The 21218-nt window shown below is 40.5% G+C and overlaps 1 protein-coding gene across 1 annotated transcript; it reads right to left on the bottom strand.

Annotated features, from left to right (window-relative positions):
* Positions 1–19722: 19722 nt before the first annotated feature.
* Positions 19723–20679, bottom strand: LOC306650431 (vomeronasal type-1 receptor 90-like; the record flags this gene model as incomplete). The annotated part of the gene is made up of 1 exon (XM_079122464.1): positions 19723–20679. The coding sequence occupies one exon, from the start codon at positions 20677–20679 to the stop codon at positions 19723–19725; it is 957 nt and encodes a 318-aa protein (XP_078978590.1).
* Between the last annotated feature and the right edge of the window lie 539 nt (positions 20680–21218).

Below are 21218 nucleotides of genomic sequence, written 5' to 3'. Positions count from 1 at the left end.
GGTTTGTAGAGACGCTGTGGTGACTTGCAGTGAGGGCTTTCTGAGGTGTTTGTGGACTGCTCGTGGGGTGAGTAGTGAGGGATTTCTGAGGATTGTAGTGAGGAGTCTCTGCATTGTGTAGGAAGGGCTCTATGTTGTTTGTAGGTGAGGTTTTGTGATTAAGGAGTGCTCACTGAGGTGTATAGCAAGAGTTGTTTAAGGTGAAGAGAAAGTGCTCAGTGAGTTGTGTAATGAGAATTCTGAAGTGATTAGTGAAAGTTCTGGAAATGAGTAGGGAAGACACAGATGTTGAATGGAGGGCTCTCTATGGTGTGTAGTAGGACTCCTCAAGATAAGTTAGGGTGGACACCGTGAGATTTGTATTGTAGAATATCAGACATACTCAAGAAGGTCTCTGTGCGGTGTGTGGGAGAAATCTATGCTGGGTGTAGGAGGGTGTTCTGACTAAGTAAGAGCGCCATGTCAGTTGTGTAGAAAGAGCCCCTGAATACAGTCATGAGATCTCTCTGAGATTAGTAGGTAAATCACACTCTGGTGAGATGGGAGGGTTCTTTGAAGAGAGTAGAAGGAATCTCTGAGGTTCACAGGGAGGGCACTCAAAGGGGTATTGCAATCATTCTCTGGTCTGTGTCAGTAAGTGCCTTGGTGGTGTGCAGGAAGGGATTTGTGGTGAGTAGTGTTGTCTATCTGAGATATGTAGTTAGTGTTTCCTTAGTTTTGTAGGGAGGACATTCTGAGTTTTTTGTGGAAGGTTTTCTGAGATTGTGAAAGAAGGACTTGCTGGTGTGTATTGGGTGGGCAATTCAAGGTGTTTAGAATTGCTCAATGAGTTGTAAAGCAAGATTGTTGTGTATTTTTTAAGATCCTCTGAGGACTAGTGTTAGGAGAGAGTGGGGGCGTTTGTGATGTGTGTAGGGAGGGCACTTGTGGGTAGAGTGGTCTACCTATGTTGTGTAGGCAGGTTTCCTTCAAGTATGTAGGAAGGGCACTCTTGAATTGTGAAGGGAGAGCTCTGTGAGGTGTGTCAGGAGGAGATGAAATGAATCAATTGAGGACTTACTGAGGTGTGTAGTGAGGGCTTTCTGGAATGTGTAGGGAGAGCACTCTGAGGTGTGTAGGTGGGAACATTGAGGTTTGCAGGGAATGGTCTCTTAGCAGTGTAGGGAGGGCTTTATGACATGTAGTAGAGTTCTATGAGGTGTGTCACAGGGCTCCTTGACATGTGTGGGTGGGCTCTGACAATTTATTAGGAATTGTTTACTGAGGTGTATATGGAGGATGCACTGAGGTGTGTATAAATGGCCCAGTGAGTTGTGTTCAAAGGGACTTCTGAGGTGTGTAGTGAATGTTCTCTGAGATGAGTAAGGAGGACACAGATGTTGCAGGGAGGCCTCTCTGAGGTGTGTATGGAGGGTTCTCTGAAGTCTGCAGGAGGTCTTTTTGAGGTGTGAAGGAGGGCACCTAAGTGGGAGTGCACCCTTTAGTGAGTATGGAGGGCTAAACGAGGTGTATAAGGATGTCGTCTGTAAAGAATAGAAAGGGCTCTTGAGGGTTGTAGGGCGTTGAGTTTGAGGTATGTATGAGAGATGCTGTGAGGTGTGTATGGGGGGTCTATCTAAAATGTGTAGGAGGGCTCCATGACGTGAGTGGGAATGTTCCCTAAGGTGATTAAGGAGAACTAATTGGGGTTTATGGGCAAGGCCTCTGTGGTGAGTAGAAAGGGCTCAGCATGGTGTGTAGATACAACCATCCAGTGTGAGTAGTGAGAGATTTCTGAGTTAAGTAAAGAGGACAAACTGAGGTGTGAAAAAAGGGTTCTTTTATATGTATAACTGGGATCTCTTAAGTGGGTAGGAAGGGATTTGTGTGGTGTGTAGGGATTGCACAGTGATGTGCAGAGGAAGCATCTCTAGCATATGTATGAATGGCCTTGTGGGATGTGTAGAAAGGGCTCTCTGAGATATGAAGGGAGGGATCTGTGGTGTGTAGGTAGGAGTCCCTGAGTCGAGTATGGATGGCTCCCTGTATATTGTACTATAGAATCTCTGACGTGAGTAGAGAGTGTTCCCTGAAGATTGTGCTCTCTGAAATGTGAAGGGAATGTGCTCTCTGGTGTTCAGGAAGGTTACTCAGATGAACAGTTTGGGCTCTCTGATGATTGTGGTCTACATTCTCTGATTGTGAATGTAGGGTCCCCTGGGATGTATAGGGAGGGCTCACTGAAGTATGTAGTGAGATCCATCTGAAGTATGCAGGAGGGCTTTATGAGGTGTGTAGGAGGGCTCTTTGATGTGAGAGTGTGTGCCCCCTGAGGTGTGTAGGGAGGGTTATTTGAGGTGTACAGGGAAGGGCTGTGGTGAGTAGAAAGGGCACTCTGAGGTGTGTGATGGTTCTCTGAGGTGAGTAGAAGGGCATTCTGGGATATTTAGTGAGTGCTTGCAAAGTGTTGAGGATTCAGTGAGGTGTGCAGGGCATGTCATTGGGGTGAGTAGGGAGGGCATTCAGAGATACATAGGGATGGCACTGTGAGGCATGTTTGGAGGGATTTCTGCTTTGTAGTGAAGAGTCTCTCGGTCAAGTAGGGAGGGCTCTATGATGTGTGTAGAAGGATTCTATGAGGTGTGTCAAAGGGCTGAAATGTGTGGGAGGGTCAACTGCAGTTATTAGGAAGGACTCCCTGAGGTGTATAGAAGGGCAATCTGAGTAGAGAAGAAAGGGCTCAATGAGTGGTGGTGAAGTGAGTAGTGAGAATTCTCTGAGATGAATGTGGAAGACAGTGATGTCAAAGGGAGGGCTCTCTGAGGTGTGATTCCTCTCTGTGGTGTGTCGGTGACTCATTGAGATGAGTAGGGTGTTCTTTCTTTGTGTTGTCATTGGGATGTCTTATGTGGGTAGGGATGGTTCTGTGAGGTGTGTAGAGGGAACTACACACCTCATGGTGGGAAGAGTAGTTGATGTGATTAGGGAGGACTTTCTGAGGCATGTAGGGAGATGACTTTGTGGTATGTAGGAAGGGCTCTCTGAGGTGTGAATGGAGTGTTTCTTGATGTGTGTAGTGAGGGCTCACAGAGGTACGTAGAATGGGCCATCTGAAGCGGGTAGGAGAGCTGTATGAGGTGTGTAGAAGGGCCCTTTGATGTGGATAGGATTGCTCCTTAAGGAAATTTAGGAGGGCTATTTGAGGTGTATAATGAAGGCCTCTGTTTTGAGTAGGAAAGGCACTGCAAGGAGTAGTGAGGGGTTTTAGAGGTGAGCAATAGGTTGCTCTGAGGTGTCTAGTGAGGGTTTGCAAAGAGTAGAATGAAAATTCACTGAATATTGTAGGGACGTCTTTCTAAGGTGTGTGAAAGTTGCTCTTGAGGTGATTGGTGATCACTGTCTGAGATGTGTATGGACGGGACCCTGTAGTTGCATTGGGAGGGATCTCTGAGCTTTGTAAAGGCAGGCCTCTGAGCCATGTAGTGAGGTCTCTATGACATATGTAGAAGGGTTCTATGAGGTGTTTCAGAGGGCTCCTTGATGTCTGTGGGTGGGCCACCTGAGATAATTAGGTAGGGCTCATTGAGGTATCTGTGGAGGTCACATTGAGGTGAGTAGAGAGGGCTCAGTGAGTTGCATATGGATGGACGCTGATATAGTAAACTTCTCTGAGTTGAGTAGAGAGAACAACTAGTTGTTGAAGGGAGAGCTCTCTGAGGTGTGGAATGAGGACTGCGGTTGTAGGTAGAACTCTGTTTTTTTATATGTAGGATCTCTCAGGTAGTGATCACTCTCTGAGTTGTGTAGGAAGGGTTTCAGAGGTGTTTAGGTTGAGCAATTGATGTGAGAAGGGAGGGAGGGCTTTCTTAGGTGTGTAGGTACATAGGAGGTCTTTGAAGTACATAGGAAGGGCTTTCTGAGAAGTTAGGGTTCCCTGGAGTTTGTAGAGAGGGTCATCTGACATGTATAGGAGGGCTCTTGACAGGGATGGGAGTACTCCCAAAGGAGAGTAAGGAGGGTTATTTGAGGTGTATAGGAAAAGTAATTCATCCCTTCTCAGAGCAAGCTAAACAATAAGCATCTGGATGAAAACTCTTTGTGTGCAGCTCTCATTTTCCAAAGTCAGAGAAGCCTGGTTTGTTATTTGCATAGGATTCATAGCAAACTAATGTAGGTGTCCTCCTATTGACCCCAAATAATCATGGCTTATCATAAAATAAAGCAAACTAAGAAAACTAATGTTATATTTACATCTTCACATCTGCCTAATGAAAGAGCTCTGAGTAATGATACCCCAATATCAGCGAACATGCCTAAAAGCACATTTTTAGTTTTAAAAGCCTTTGTTTTGAGAAGAAAATATGGAGAATGATGTGGGACGTTTTTCCTAGGCAGAAATCCACACATGGAGCAATGGTGGGACGTGAGGAGGAAGGAGGAAAGGACATGTGGAGGGATGGAATAATTCATGACTAATGGAGTTGGTGTGTTTGGTCATAAAGATGGGTGAAAAGTCTTCTTCCTGAGGGAGGCAGTTTTCTCTTTGTGATAACTTTTACCCCACCAAAATCAGTGGGTCTTTAGTTAGACCCCATTATAGTCCATGTCTTCATGTCTCTCTCCTAAGTTATGCTTGAATATGAAGCAGTAAGTTGTCATTAAAGACAAAACCCATCATGGAAGGTAAATGAGCCACATCTGTGTTTGAAGGTGTCTTCTCCACCTACTGCAGATGCCAGCTTAACCACAGTTAGTGTGAGAACCTTGGATTTCAGCCATGCAGGGCCCTCACCATTCCACCCTAGCAACCAAAATGAGAACCTCTTTCTTGCTAAATCTGGTTGAGAAATGTAAAGGAAGCTTCTGACTGTCTGTCCCTGGTCATGTTCACCTCTACTAAACATGGCTGTGAGGACATTGAGGAATTTGAGTTGGTTAGAATTGATTCACAGGCCCTGATCTTGGCTTCACTCACAAAGCCCAGAAATGGATTGTCCAAACAGGAAAGATGTTATGTTGTTATAAAAATAAACAGTGTGGAGCTGTCCATAATATCACATATCTGCTAAAACTCTGTCAAAGACTTTGTGATCATGATATCATGAGCCACCATTTATTAGTCTTTCAATGTGTATCAGCACACCTCTTTACCTCTGTCATCTTGAATTCCCATCAAACCTTGCTCAAGTAAGAAGTGGACAGTAGTCTCATTGTGTAGGTAACATGGTGGAAGTGAGGTGGACATTTAAATAAAATATCTGAAATCATTTCCTCTTTAATTGCGATTATATAAAGCTCACTTGGGAGCAAATATCTCTTAGTATTGAAGGAAACACTCATTATGAAACAGAGGGAAGTATTGTCACTGCTCTTTGGTGGAAAGTGGTAGGAACACCTTTTGGATATAAGGTTCCAGTTTCCTTCTGAAGTCCTTTGTTCATTGTTGTGTCAACAGAAAATAAAATTGCAAAAATGAATTTGGCTGACCAAATGATAAGAAAGGACCATTGAAACCTCACAGGGAAATAGAATCAAATATAGATAGGGTTTCTGTGGGTCATTAATTCACAAAGAAAGACACGTTTGTTGATTTTCTTGGGCCAGTCCTCAATTAGGTGTGGTTGAGGAAGGAAAACCATAACCCTGTTCCGTATGTCATAATTAAGAGACTTTATGTTTTAAGGCATTTTTAGGTTTCCAGAAAAACGAGGTTTATTATGTTGTGTCTGTATGCCTGCTCCCCCACACAGTTTCCCCTAGGAAACTTGCATATCTATAATGCATGGTATAATGCATTTGATGTAAATAAATACATCAGTATAGATGTATCAGTGTATCAGATGCTTAACCACTGAGACAAATCCCCAGCCCTTTTTATATTTCATTTAGAGATAGGGTTTCACTGAATTGTTTAGGAGCTCAATAAATTGACAAGCCTGGAATTAAAATTATGATCCTCCTTTCTCAGCCTTCCAAGCCTCTGGGACTATAGGTGTGTACCACCATGCCTGGCTATGCTGTTGTTTAAAGTACTGGGAAAAGCACAGTCTTAAACAGTCAGCATTATGGAATCTTATAGAACATTAAGCATTCAAAGACCCCAAATCTTTACCTTTCCATCGTCTCCTATTCCATCTGAATCCCTGGCAATCATTGAACTTGTTATTGTCTGTTATTTAGCCTTATCCATGGTGTCAGAGACTTAGAATCACTCAGATATGGTATTTCATCTCAACTATTTCCCTAAGCAAGATGCATGTAAGAGACCTCCTTGAATTTTCATGTGTGTTAGCCCATTACTCTTTTATGGGTTCTCAGTAATTATGAATATAAAAGCTAGAAAGATTTGTGTGTGTGTGATGCTGGGTATGGATCCTGAGTCCTCATGCTTGCTAAGTGGGTGCTGTACCACTGAGCCATGTCCCCAGCCCAAGAAGTTATCATTCAACATTGAATGCAGGAATTTATGTGGAGATCAGTTTTCAACTCCATTAGATAAACACCTAGGATGTGGTCACTTGATATATGATAAGATGACAGCTTAGTAATAAAGTGCCAAACTCTCTTCCTAAGTGAAGTGGGCTACACAGTTTTGTGATCCCACACATAAAGAAGGTTTCCTGTTGTTCCTCTGTCATTACCAGTCATTGACTGGTAAATTGTCTAATTTTTGGATTTTAGCTATGATTATGGATGCATTAATTGAAATTCACTATGATCCATAATGTTGAGCATCCTTTACTGTGTTTTTTATTATGTATTTATTTCCATGGTTGAGATGTCTCCTCAGAGCATTCATTAATTTTAAGAAAACAACATTATTCAGATAAAATAAATTATACACATTGAATGAACAATGTATTGTGTTTTGCCTTATTTATATCATCATAAAACCATGACCACAATCAAGAGAGTGAACGCTGACCTCACGCCCAATAGGTTCCTGGTGCCCCTTTGAAATTCCTGCTTCTTGCCTCCTCCATCCAGAAACAAACACTATCAGGTTTATTATCATCATAGATGAAAGAATAATTTTGGGATTCAAAAGAGTAGTCATATCCCTGGTCTGTATGTTGGGTGAGCTTGGAACAGTCTGTCTCTGAGCCTCAATTTAGTCATCTGTAAAATCAGATTCATCCGTTGTGTTGGCACAGGTCTGTACTCCCATTGGTTCAGGAGGCTGAGGCAGGAGGATTGCAAGTTCAAGGCCTGCCTTGTTAACTCAATGAGATCCTAAACAACTGAGGAAAACTCTCTATCAAAATAAAGAAAATAAATTAAAAAGAGCTGAGAATGTAGCTCTGTGGTTAAACTCCTCTGGGTTAATCCCTTGTACCAAAATAAATTTTAAAAAATCAAATCAGGATTCCTCCACACAGAGTGTAAACCTTGGGGAAATGTAAGAATGAAAGTATATAAAGAATCTGGAAAAGGGCTTGTCACATATAGGCTCAAAACTCCTAGAAGCCAGAGTTACCTGTCAAGATTTGAGTCTGGAGTGCAGCGTACATGGGGGAATCTCTAGCTCCCCACTTCCTGTCATTCACCACGATGAGGTGGTATCCATTGCAATGAAGTAGACTTTCAGTGTTGTGTGTGGTCATATTTCTGATTATTTTTAGGTTAAGTTCTGATAATAGTGACCATTTAAAATGCACCATCTAGTGACACTGAGATATTGCTGTGTAATTGCATTTGTCTTCTTCCTAATCATTTAGTCACTACAAAAGGAAGCCAAGTATCCATAAAGCAAACACTTTCTCACACGTCCTCCCAGACCCTGGCGACAACCTCTTCCCTTTCAGTTGCTGAGTTTCCATGTCGTGGATGTTACACATGAATATAATTATACCAAATATCATTTTCTTCATTCTGGTTTTGATTAATTAGTTTAATATTTTATATATTTACCTATGTTGTAGCATGTGTCAGCATTGCTTTGATTTTATGTCATGTGTGTGCACACACAGCATGTTTGTTCTATGCATTCATTTATTAATGGACTTTTGGGTTGTCCTCTCCTTTTTATAGTGTGAATGATGCGGCTATGAACATTCACATACAAGTGTTGGAGTGTCTGTTTTCAGGTCATTTAGGTATAGAGCTGGGAGTACAGTTGGTGGATCATGTGATAATTCATGTTGCACGTTTTAGGAACCATCGAACTGCATTCTGTACATTTCACATTTCTAGCAGAAATTTGTGGGAATGCCAATTTCTTTACTTCATCACCAACTGTTGCCCTTTTTCTTGTTTTGTTTTCAGTTGTTTTTAAAAGTGAGCTGTCCTGGTAGACTTGAACTGGTATCTCTTTTTATTTATTTAAAAAACTGCTACATGGGGAGCTGAGGATGTAGCTCAGTGGAAAGCACTTGTTTAGCATGCTGCTGGCCCTTTGAGTTCTACTACAAACACACACACATACACACACACACACACACACACACACACACACACACACACACAGAGTTGTACAGGGATGTGACCCCAGCACTATTCTACTACTGAGTTAATCCACATCTTTTTTTTTATGCATTTTCTTCAGGCATCCTCTCAATATTTGGAAGGCTTGTCTCCAACTTGTGATTCTCCCACTATATCCTCTAAAGTACCTGTAATTGCAAGTGGGGCACCACACACCTGGTTGCTAAAATATTTGTGAAAAGAGGGCATTATATAGCAATATTTTGAAAATAAAAGGGACAATTTAGTTGAAATAGATTTTCACTAAATCATTCTCAATGAATATAATGCAGGAACATATGAGCACTAGGTGTCACTGCTCTGGATCATCTCAACAGAACTGGGTGCCATATCTGTATAATTACTAGCTGTGGCATTTAGACACTTGCATCTTTGATTCTGTATAACATTATCAAGCTATGCAAATTCACATTGTTACTGTTTCTGTCCATGACGTAGTGCAGCAGGCTCAGTCTAGAATTTCTTTCTTGACCTTTTGCTGTCCAACAGCACACAACTCAGTGCCCACTACACACCAGATCCATATTTATTTCATTCTAAGAGCAGTTTATGAATTCTTAATCAATATTTCTAGAACAAACTTGCTTACTGATTAGAATACAGTTTTGGTATGTTTGACCGCAGATGTTATCTGTAGTCTTATAAGTTCCACCTCAAACTGCATTTTTAAAGCTTTTCTTTTCATTTCCCCATGTTAGATGTCAGTCTTTGTGAAATGAATTCCATGGTTTTGAAAAACAGCAGGCTTTCATTTATGTATCATTCCAGCACAGTACAGAAAAGTTCCTTCACCTTGAAAGTGCGCTCAGTATTTTTTGTTTGTTCTTTTTTTTTTTGAATTTCTTTTTTTTTTTTATTGTAAACAAATGGGATACATGTTGTTTCTCTGTTTGTACATGGCGTAAAGGCATACCATTTGTGTAATCATAAATTTACATAGAGCAATGTTGTTTGATTCATTCTGTTATTTTTTCCCTTCCCCCCACCCCTCCCACCCCTCTTTACCCTCTATACAGTAGTTCCTTCCTCCATACTTGCCCCCCTCCCTAACCCTAACTCTAACCCTTCCCTCCCCCCCATTATGTGTCATCCTCCACTTATCAGCGATATCATTTGTCCTTTGGCTTTTTGAGATCGGCCTATCTCACTTAGCATGATATTCTCCAATTTCATCCATTTGCCTGCAAATGTCATAATTTTATCATTCTTTATGGCTGAGTAATATTCCATTGTATATATATACCACAGTTTCTTTATCCACTCATCAATTGAAGGGCATCTAGGTTGGTTCCACAGTCTGGCTATTGTGAATTGAGCAGCTATGAACTTGTTTGTTCTTATTGGGAGATTTTGTTTGCTTTTGAGACAGAGTCTTGCTGAGATATCCAGTCTGGTCTCACACTTGTGGGCTTATGCTTCATGCATCAGCCTCCTGGGAAACTGGGACTTCAGGCACAGGATGCCATGCCACATCCACTTCTTATCCAAGATCTGCTGTTCTGTCCAACCCTGAAAACCAGTAGTCTCACACCTACTATGTATTTTCGCCTCAGGAATTTCTCTTAATTGGAATAAAAGAAGTACCTTTTGCATCCTGAATGCTTTCACTTAGTATGATGCATTTGTTTCATTTTTGTTGTTGAGGGAATCAAAACGTTACTCTTTTTTTTGTTGAATGGAAATTTCTTGGAAGTGCATATGCTTCTCCATTAATTCCAAAAGAATGTCTGTATTCCTTCCAACTTAGTGTCAGCACATGAAGCTGCTCCCACGCCTGCGTATGTAGCAGTGGTCCACCTCATGCTTTGAATATAGCCCATGCCACTCTGCAACTGAGGCTTCTTTTAAAGTGGGCATGTTTTCTTTTCCTCTTCTCCCGCTCCACTCCTTAATCTTGGGCAGGGAACAAGATTACCTTTTCCCATCCAGATCTAGACAGTTTTGAGCCCACACCCACCAGAGGAACCAAGTAATTCAGACTTCAGGGATGGCACCAGAAGATCTATGGAATGGCTGTCTCCAATATTAATAAGTGAATCAAAATTCCCCTACAAGGGGTATCTGGCAGGCAACCTATGAATAGCTTCTTACAGAAACCCTTGTTCTGCAAGGTGCAGTGACACATGCCTGTGATCCCAGAGACTTGGAAGACTGAGGCAGGAGGGCCCTGAATTCAAAAGCAGCCTCAGCAAAAGCAAGGTGCTAAGCCACTCAGATTTTCTAAACTTTCTAAATAAAAATGAAAAATAGGGATAGGGATATATTTCAGTGGTTGAATGCCTCTAAGATCAATACCCAATACCAAAAAAAAAAAAAAAAAAAAAAAAAAAAAAAAAAACCAAAAACCTTTTCCCTCTTGATGAGTAGAATCACAGCCTCTGGTACTAGAGTTCCCTGTGCTTCTACTTTCTTAGTAAAGCAATAATATGCCTGCTTTTCACTTTTCTCAAAACTATTTCCCCTGGTCTGGGGATTGATTCAGTGGTTGAGGGCTTGCCTAGCACGTGTGAGGCCCTGCCTTTGATTCTCAGCACCACACATAAATAAATAAATAAATATAAAGGATCATTCAGAACCATATATAAATATATATATATATGCTTAAAAACATGTCTTCATTATTAAATGGGCATTAGGGACAAAGACTGAGCTTTCAGTAACATACACCATTTCTGTGGGCATCAATTTACAAACAGTGTGGGCAAAATCTGGAAGTGTGATGCTGGATCACATGGTAACTTTACTAAGGTTTAAAAACAGAGTGCTCCTTTCCAGAAGACTGTATTTGGCATCCCAGCAACAATCAAGGAGAGTTCCTGGTCACTGCATCCAATGAGTATTTGTCACTATGGGGTTTTGTGTGAGTGTGAGCATTTTATGAATGCTTAGTAGGATTTTCTTGTATTTTGAATTTTATTTCCTGGTGACATGTGCTGTGAAGCATCCTTTCAGATGTCTTCATACTGTTTGTAGAGCTTGTTTTGTGAAGGATCTTTTCAGGTCTCCTTTTCTCCTCCACTTGTCATTTTCTGCAACTTGTGTGGAACAGTATCTCATCATTTAAAAAAAATTTTTTATTGTAAACAAATGGGGTACAACTTGTGTCTGTTTGTACATGATGTAGAGGCATGCCATTTGTGTAATCATACATTTATATAGGGTAATGGTGTTTGATTCATTCTGTTATTTTTCCTTCCCTCCCACCCCTCCCACCCCTCTTTTTCATCTATACAGTCCCTCCTTCCTCCATTATTGCCTACTTCAACCCCCCATTATGTATCATCATCTGCTTATCAGTGAGATCATTCTTCCTTTGGTTTTTTGAGGTTGACTTATCTAACTTAGCATGATATTTTCCAATTTTACCCATTTGCATGCAAATACCATAATTTTATTATTATTTATGGTTGAGTAATTTTTCATTGTATATATATATATATATATATATATATATATATATATATATGCCACAGTTTATACATTGATCTGTTGAAGGGCATCTAGATTGTTTCCACAATCTGGGTATCGTGAATTGAGCAGCTATGAAGATTGATGTGGCTGTATCTCTGTAGTATGCTGGTTTTAAGTCCTTTGGGTACAGGCTGAGGAGTGGGATAGCTGGGTCAAATGGTGGTTCCATTCCAAGTTTTCTAAGGAATCTCCACACTGCTTTCCAGTGTGGCTGTACCAATTTGCAACCCCCCCCCCCAACCAATGTATGAATGTACTTTTTCCCCACATCCTTGCCAACACCCATTGTTGCCTGTATTCTTGACAATAGTTCTTCTAACTGGGGTGAGATGGAATCTGAGGGTAGTTTTGATTTGCATTTCTTTTATTACTAGAAATCTCGAACATTTTTTTCATGTATTTGTTGATTGCTTGTACATCTTCTTCTGTGAAGTGTCTGTTATTTTCCTTAGCCCATTTGTTGATTGGATTATTTGTATTCTTGGTGTAAAGTTTTTTGAATTCTTTATAGATTCTGGAAATTAGTGCTCTATCTGAGGTAAAAATTTTCTCCTACTGTTTTTTCTTCTTCACATTGCTGATAGTATCCTTTGCTGAGAGAAAGCTTTTTAGTTTGAATTTGTCCCAGTTATTGATTCTTGCTTTTATTTCTTGTGCTATGGGAATCATATTAAGGAAGTCTGATTCTAAGACGACATGTTGAAGATTTGGACCTACTTTTTCTTGTATAAGATGCAGGGTCTCCTGATTTGATTCCAAGGTCCTGGAACCATTTTGAGTTGAGTTTTGTGCAGGGTGAGAGATCGAGGTTTAGTTTCATTCTGTTGCATTTGGATTTCCAGTTTTCCCAGCACCATTTGTTGAAGAGACTATCTTGTCTCCATTGCATATTTTTGGCCCCTTTGTCTAGTATGAGAAAATTTTATTTATTTGGGTTTGTGTCCATGTCCTCTATTCTGTACCATTGATCTACCTGTCTATTTTGGTACAAATAGCATGCCATTTTTGTTACTATTGCTTTGTAATAGAGTTGAAGATCTGGTATTGCGATACCCCCTGCTTCACTCTTTCTGCTGAGGATTGCTTTAACTATTCTGGGTTACTTATTCTTCCAGATGAATTTCATAATTGCTTGCTCTATTTCTGTAAGGTACATCATTGGGATTTTAATTGGAATGGCATTGAATCTGTATAGCACTTTTGGTAGTATGGCCATTTTGACAATATTAATTCTGTCTGTCCAAGAACATGGGAGATCTTTCTATCTTCTAAGGTTTTCTTTAATTTCTTTCCTTAGTGTTCTGTAGTTCTCATTGTAGAGGTCTTTCACCTCTTTAGCTAGATTGATTCTCAAGTTCTTTGCTTTTTTAAGGCTATTGCGAATGGGGTAGTTTTACTAACTTCTCTTTCTGGGTTCATGAATTATGAATAAAAATACATTAGATTTATGAGTATTGATTTTATATCCTGCTACTTTACTAAATTAAAATTATGAGTTCTAGAAGTTCTCTGGTGGAATTTTCTGGCTCCTCTAAATATAGAATCATGTCAACAGCAAATAGGGATAGTTTGAGATCTTATTTTCCTATTCATATCCCTTTAATTTCTTTGGTCTGCCTAATTTATTTGCCTAGGATTTCAAGGATGATGTGTAATAGAAGTGGTGAAAGAGGGCATCCCTGCCTTGTTTCAGATTTTAGGGGAAATGATTTCAGTTTTTCCACATTTAGAATTGATATTGGCCTTGGGCTTAGCATAGATAGCTTTTACAATGTTGAGGAATGTTCCCACTATTCCTATTTTTTCCCAGTGTTTTGAGCATGAAAGGGTGCTGTATTTTGTCAAATGCTTTTCCTGCATCTATCAAAATAATCATTTGATTCTTTTTTTTGCACTTTTTGTGAGATGAATCTCTTGAAGGCAGCATAGTTTTGGGTCTCTGTTTTTAATCCATTTTGCCAGTCTATGTCTTTTTATTGATGAGTTCAGGCCATTAACATTCTGAGTTATTATTGAGATATGATTAGTATTCTTGGTAGTTTGACTTAATTTGTTTTTTAACATGACTTGGTTTCTCCTTTATTTGGCTATTCCTTTAGGTTAGTTCCTCCCTTTGCTGATTTACATCATTGTTTCTCATATCTTCCTCACAGAATATTTTTCTGAAAATGTTCTCAAGTGCCAGCTTTCTATTTGTAAATTCTTTTAGATTTTGTTTATCAAGGAAGGATTTTATTTCATCATCAAATCTGAAGATAAGTTTTTCTGAGTATGTAATTCTTGATTGGCATCTATTTTCTTTCAGAGTTTGAAAAATGCAATTCCCAGACCTTTTAGCTTTTAGGATCTGGGTTAAGAAATCTGCTGATACCTGTGTTGGTTTCCCCCTGAATGTAATTTGATTTTTTTCACTCACAGTCTTTAAAATTCTATGTTTATTTTGTTTGTTAGGTATTTTCATTATAATGTGCCTTGGTGTATGTCTAGCGTGCTTTTGTGCCTTTGGAGTCCTATAAGCCTCTTATACTTCATTTTCTATTTCATTCTTCAAATTTGGGAAATTTTCTGATATTATTTCTTTGAATAGATTGTTCTTTCCTCTGGATTGATTCTCGGTGCCTTCCTCAATCCAAATAATTCTTAAATGTGTCCTTTTCATGATATCCCATAATTCTTGGAGGTTCTGTTCATGATTTCTTACCATCTTCTCTGCTTTGTCAACTTTGTTTTCAAGATTAAATATTTTCTCTTCAATATCTGACGTTCTGTCTTCCAGGTGTTCTATTTGCTATGCTTTCTATAGAGTTTTAATGTGGTTTATTGTTTCCAACATTTCAAGGATTTCTGGTTTTTCAGAATCTCTATCCTTTGTTGAAATGATCTTTTGCTTCCTTCATTTGTTCTTTTAATTGTGATTGGTGAGATCATTCAATGTTTGCATTTGCTGTATCATCTCATTTTCATTATGATCATTTTCATTACCTATGTTCTGAACTGCCTTTCTGACATTCTTCTGCTGTCTTTGGATTTTATTGATGTAGCATCTAGGTTTGTTTGTGACATTTTCTTCACTTGTTTTCTCATATTGCTCAGGTATCTTTGCCTCTAGTAGCCCTCCCCCCGCTGCAGCAGTGAATTCGGACAGCTGGGAGCGCCATAAAGGAGGCCGCTTGGCACAGCGCTGGGACTCGGAGCAGCCACTGGGGCTCCGGCGGCTGCCCGGGGGAGGAGTGGCGAGGAGAGCTGTGTGGACTCAGGACACCGGGGCCTGCCCTGAGGAGGAGGAGGAGGAGGAGGCCACTTGGATTCGGAGTGACTACACCAGAGCTACAGGCGGTTGCCAGAGGAGAAGCTCTGCTGCGAGCTGTTTGGACTCTGACCACTTCTGAACCCCGGGGCCTGCCCTGAGGACGAGGAGGAGGAAGAGGAGCGCGGCCGCTTGGATTCGGGTGACTACACCAGAGCTACAGGCGGTTGCCAGAGGAGGGGCTGCGTGGCGAGCTGTTTGGACGCTGACCACTTCTGAACCCCGGGGCCTGACCGGAGGAGGAGGAGGAGGAGGAGGAGCGCGGCGGGTCCTTTGGACTCGCAGTGACTGCATTAGCGCTCCAGGCGGCTGCTCAGAGGAGAAGGCGAGTGGTGAGTTGTTTGGTCTTAAAGTGACAGCTCCTGAACACAGGGGGGCTGCCTGGAGGAGAAGCGTGGTGGATCGCTTGGTCTTGAGTGGCCGCACCAGAGCTCCGGGCGGTTGCCCAGAGGACCCGTGCAGCTGGTCACGTGGATTCAGAGCCACTCAGAGCGACCGCTCCTGAACACTCGGGGGGTTATCTGGAGAAGGAGGAGGAACGGGGAGGGTCACTTCGACTCGGAGTGATTGATTGCCCAGGGCTTCGGGTGGTTGGTGGGAGGTGGAGGCTCGCAGTGAGTTTCATGGACTCCTAGTGACCGCACCGGAATACTGGGTGGCTGTCTGGAGGAAGAGGCGTGTGGCGGGTCTCTGGGACTCAGAGCGATCGTACAGGGCCCCAGGTGGCTGCTCAGAGGAGGGGCTACATAGCCAGGCGATTAGGTGCAGAGCAGGGTCCCAGGATCTAGGAGGCTTCTGGGTGGAAGAGCCGCACAGAGACAGGCTTAGGGCAGAGTGAAGGTTCCAGGCCTGGGGGCAGATTCTCTGAGGAGGGGCAGCCTAAGGAGATTCATCTGCGAAGGGTGAGACTCCCAGGCCCAGGAGGTAGGACCGGGCCCCTGGGAACTTTACAGAGGAAGGCAGCCCAGACCTGGTGGTAGCTGTAAATTGAGGGGAACCTCTAGGAGAGAACTGACCAGCGAGACCTCCCCACCGGGTGAGTCTTCCCTGCTGGGTGAGGTTTCCCCACAAGGACGGTAAAACCAGAGACTCAGGCCCAAACAGGCCTTGCCTTAGCCCGCAGCCTAGGTCCCCTTTGGATGACCATTGGCCAACAAGTTGAGGCACCTCTGCCCACTAGCAGGGATTATACCCCACCTGAAGGCCACCACTCCTAGAGAGGCAGCTTCCTTCTGGAGCACCGCATTATCAACTTCCTCCAAGACTTCAGGCTACTGAAGGCTAAGGGGGGATATATATAGAAATCTTCAGGGACATTGTAAGTCAATAGAAGAAATCTGCAATATCTCAGCGGTCCTCTGCTACCTGAACAATATGAGAAAACAAGGAAAGAAAATGCCGCAAACAAATCTAGATGTTACATCAATAAAACCCAATGACAGCATGGCAGAAGAAATGACAGAAAAGGAGTTCAGAATGTACATAATTAAAATGATCAGAGAAGCAAACGATGAGATGAAAGAGCAAATGCAAGCATTGAATGATCGCACCAATCGACAGTTAAAAGAGCAAATACAGGAAGCAAAAGATCATTTCAATAAAGACTTAGAGATATTGAAAAAAAACCAAACAGAAATCCTTGACATGAAGGAAACAATAAACCAAATTAAGAACTCCATAGAAAGCATATCCAATAGGATAGAACACTTGTAAGACAGAACCTCAGACATTGAAGAAAAAATATTTAACCTTGAAAACAAAGTTGAACAAACAGAGAAGATGGTAAGAAATCATGAACAGAATCTACAAGAACTATGGGATATCATGAAAAGGCCAAATTTAAGAATTATTGGGATTGAGGAAGGTCTAGAGAAACAAGCCAAAGGAATGAACAACCTATTCAATGAAATAATATCAGAAAATTTCCCAAATCTGAAGAATGAAATGGAAAATCAAGTTCAAGAGGCTTATAGGACTCCAAATACACAAAATTACAACAGACGCACACCAAGGCACATTATAATGAAAATACCTAACATACAAAATAAAGACAGAATTTTAAAGTCTGTGAGAGAAAAGAACCAAATTACATTCAGGGGGAAACCAATACGGATATCAGCAGACTTTTCAATCCAGACCCTAAAAGCTAGAAGGGCCTGGAACAACATTTTTCAAGCCCTGAAAGAAAATGGATGCCAACCAAGAATCTTATACCCAGCAAAACTTACCTTCAAATTTGACGATGAAATAAAATCCTTCCATGATAAACAAAAGCTAAAAGAATTTACAAAAAGAAAGCCAGCATTACAGAACATTCTCAGCAAAATATTCCATGAGGAAGAGATGAAAAACAAAGAAGCAAATCAGCAAAGGGAGGAACTATCCTAAAGGAATTGTCAAATAAAGGAGGAAACAAGTTGTGTCAAAGAAATAAATAAATAAAATTTAAAAAATGAACCATATGACCGGGAAACCAAATCTCTATATTTCTCTATTATAAATCTCTATTATTTCTCTATAATAACCCTGAATGTTAATGGCCTGAATTCATCAATCAATAGACATAGACTGACAGTCTGGATTAAAAAGAAACATCCAGCAATATGTTGCCTGCAAGAGACTCACCTCATAGAAAAAGATACCCATAGACCAAAGGTGAAAGGATGGGGAAAACATACCATGCACATGGACTCAGCAAAAAAGCTTGAGTATCCATCCTCATTTCCGATAATGTGGACTTCAAGCCAAAGTTAGTCAGAAGGGATAAAGAAGGTCATTTCATACTGCTTAAGGGAAGCATAAATCAGCAAGATATAACAATCATAAACATCTATGCCCCAAACAGTGGCTCATCCATGTTTGTCAAACAAATCCTTCTCAATTTCAGAAACCAAATAGACCATAACACAATAATACTAGGTGATTTTAACACGCCTCTCTCACCACTGGACAGATCTTCCAGACAAAAATTGAACAAAGAAACCATAGATCTCAATAACACAATCAATAATTTAGACTTAACGGACATTTATAGAATATACCATCCAACCAAGAGTGAATACACTTTCTTCTCAGCAGCACATGGATCCTTCTCTAAAATAGACCATATATTATGCCACAAAGCTAATGTTAGTAAATACAAGAAGATAGAGACACTAGCATGTATTCTATCAGATCATAATGGATTGAAGTTAGAAATAAATGAAAGAGTAAAACACAGAAACTATTCCAACATCTGGAGATTAAACAATATGCTATTATATGATGAATGGATAACAGAAGATATTAGGAAGGAAATTAAAAAATTCTTAGAGGTAAATGAGAACAAAGAAACATCATATCAAAATCTCTGGGATACTATGAAAGTAGTACTTAGAGGAAAATTTATTTCATGGAGCGCATTTAATAAAAGAAGTAAAACTCAACAAATAAACGACCTAACACTATAGCTCAAAGCCCTAGAAAAAAAAGAACAGACCAGCACCAAAAGTAGTAGAAGACAGGAAATAGTTAAACTCAGAGCTGAAATCAATGAAATTGAAACAAAAGAAACAATACAAAAAATTGACAAAATAAATAGTTGGTTCTTCGAAAAAATAAACAAAATTGATAAACTTTTAGCCACACTAACAAAGAGAAGACGAGAGAAAACCCAAATCACTAAAATTCGGAATGAACAAGGAAATATCACAACAGACAGGATTGAAATACAAAACATAATTAGAAGCTATTTTGAAAATCCATACTGGAACAAAATAGAAAATTTCGAAGGCATCAACAGGTTTCTAGAGACATATGAATTGCCTAAGCTGAATGAGGAGGACATAAACAATTTAAATAGACCAATTTCAAGTACTGAAATAGAAGAAGTCATCAAAAGCCTACCAACAAAGAAAAGTCCGGGACCAGATGGGTTCTCAGGCGAGTTCTACAAAACCTTTAAAGAAGAGCTCATTCCAATACTTCTCAAAGTATTCCATAAAATAGAAGAGGAGGGAACCCTCCCAAACTCATTCTATGAAGCCAATATCACACTGATACCTAAACCAGACAGAGACTCATCAAGGAAAGAAAATTTCCGACCAATATCCTTAATGAACATCGATGCAAAAATTGTCAACAAAATTTTAGCAAATCGCATACAAAAACATATTAAAAAGATAGTGCACCATGATCAAGTTGGTTTCATCCCAGGGATGCAAGGTGGGTTCTTTAAAAGAGCTGTAGACTTTCAAAGTGTTTATAAGTGGCTAACCCATGTCTTAAAAGTGACTCCCACTTCATAGAAATCACCGGTTGACACCAAGAGGATATGTTGTGTCCTTGTGTTAAACCAAAATGTACATGATTGACATTTTTCTGACGTTTATTATCCACATGTCTCAAGGTAAACAAATTTAACAAAACATGCATATCTCCATATTGAATTTCCAGAGAGCATATATTCTATGCTGTGATACAGGAGCCAGCTTATTTGCACATTAGGAGAACCACTGAACACTCAGTAGTTGACTATGTGCTATCTTCCTCCAAAAAGTTTTCAATATGTTAAGAATTTGTTTTTCATTAAAGAGCAGTAGGAAAGGACTTGTTGTGGCATAGCCATTGGACACCATCATCTGGATATAATTACAAACAGGGTCATTTTTCCACTTAGTTCTTGAGGAAGAGAAGATGCAGTCCAAACAGTACATGAGCACGAAGAAACTCATGAGCAGCAGGATGGTCCTGGTGGCCCGCTGTACAGGGGATGCTTTTGGAGAAAGGCAGGTACTGTTAAGGTGCTGGCACTGCCTCTTATGCCTGCACAAGAGAGTCACCATGTAACCACTGGAGAGAGCCATGAGCCCTATAAGAAAGACATCCCGCAATGCACCTAATATGGAAAATAAATGCCTGAGGAAGTTACTCACTGGTAAAATCATGCAGGATTCAGTAATAAATTCAAGACCATGAGAAGTCACATTGGGAATGGCAGTAGAAGAGAATGAGAAGTGAACACTAAAGGACATGTAGAAGACCCACAGGAACCCAAGGGAACACAGGATCTGATGTGGAGATTTGTGTTTAAATTTTGCCAAGAAGGTGCTTCTGGGGCTTAGTGTGATGGCCTGGAGGACACAAAGCAGGCAGGTGGCACAAATCGAGAGACCCCTCAAAACCTTGTGTGAGGAGATGAATGATTTACATTTTATGTCATCCCAAACATTCTGAGACACAACATCTGTAGCTGTGAACCCCATAATTATCAGCATTCCTATGTGGATTAGGGCCAAGAGACCAATGATGACGTTGGTGGGCTTACACTTGTGCTGAAGAAGGAACGTGGAGATGTGGAAGAGAAGAAGGATGGTGTTGGCTGAGATCCCAATGCCCACCTCAGAGAAAAGTGCTTTTCTTATGGCAATAAAATCATAAAGTTGTTTCATCTTTTTCATTGTTTGGGCAAGGAATCACATTTTATCTTAGGAGAAAATGAAGAAAAAGTCTTTTTTTCAAATAGTATCATCTTCATCAATCTCAGCCTCTAGTCTTACCATCAGGAAATGTGTGGATTCACCCTCACACAACCTTTTTCCTTATCACCAAGTCATGTCTGGAGAATGTAATGATTGTTGGGCTGCCATTGTGCATCAGGTTTCCTATTCACTTAGACTGACCTTTGAAAACCGTTCTCGAGTATAATCTCATCTTGAGGTTGTCCGGGGTAATGTCTTACTCGGTTTTCATCATTCTCTTCTTGATTAAGCACCAGGTACATATTGAAATTTCTACAAGTTTTGGTGAATGTAATAGGGAGGATTGCACAATTGCAGAGAATTCTAACCCTCTCAAGGAATGGATCTCAATGATGTAGGTGTACACATAGGGGTATTATTTTAGTACTCTCTTAATTCTGGGTTTTAACCAGATGTAATATCTTTAATACATCAACTGATCCAGCATTGAGAAGCAAGCCCTCTATGACATTGTTTGA

This window comes from Sciurus vulgaris (assembly GCF_902686455.1).
Source record: "Sciurus vulgaris genome assembly, chromosome: 19".
Classification (NCBI taxonomy): Eukaryota; Metazoa; Chordata; class Mammalia; order Rodentia; family Sciuridae; genus Sciurus; species Sciurus vulgaris.
The sequence above is the reverse complement of the archived record's forward strand: the minus strand, read 5'-3'. Positions and strand labels throughout refer to the sequence as shown.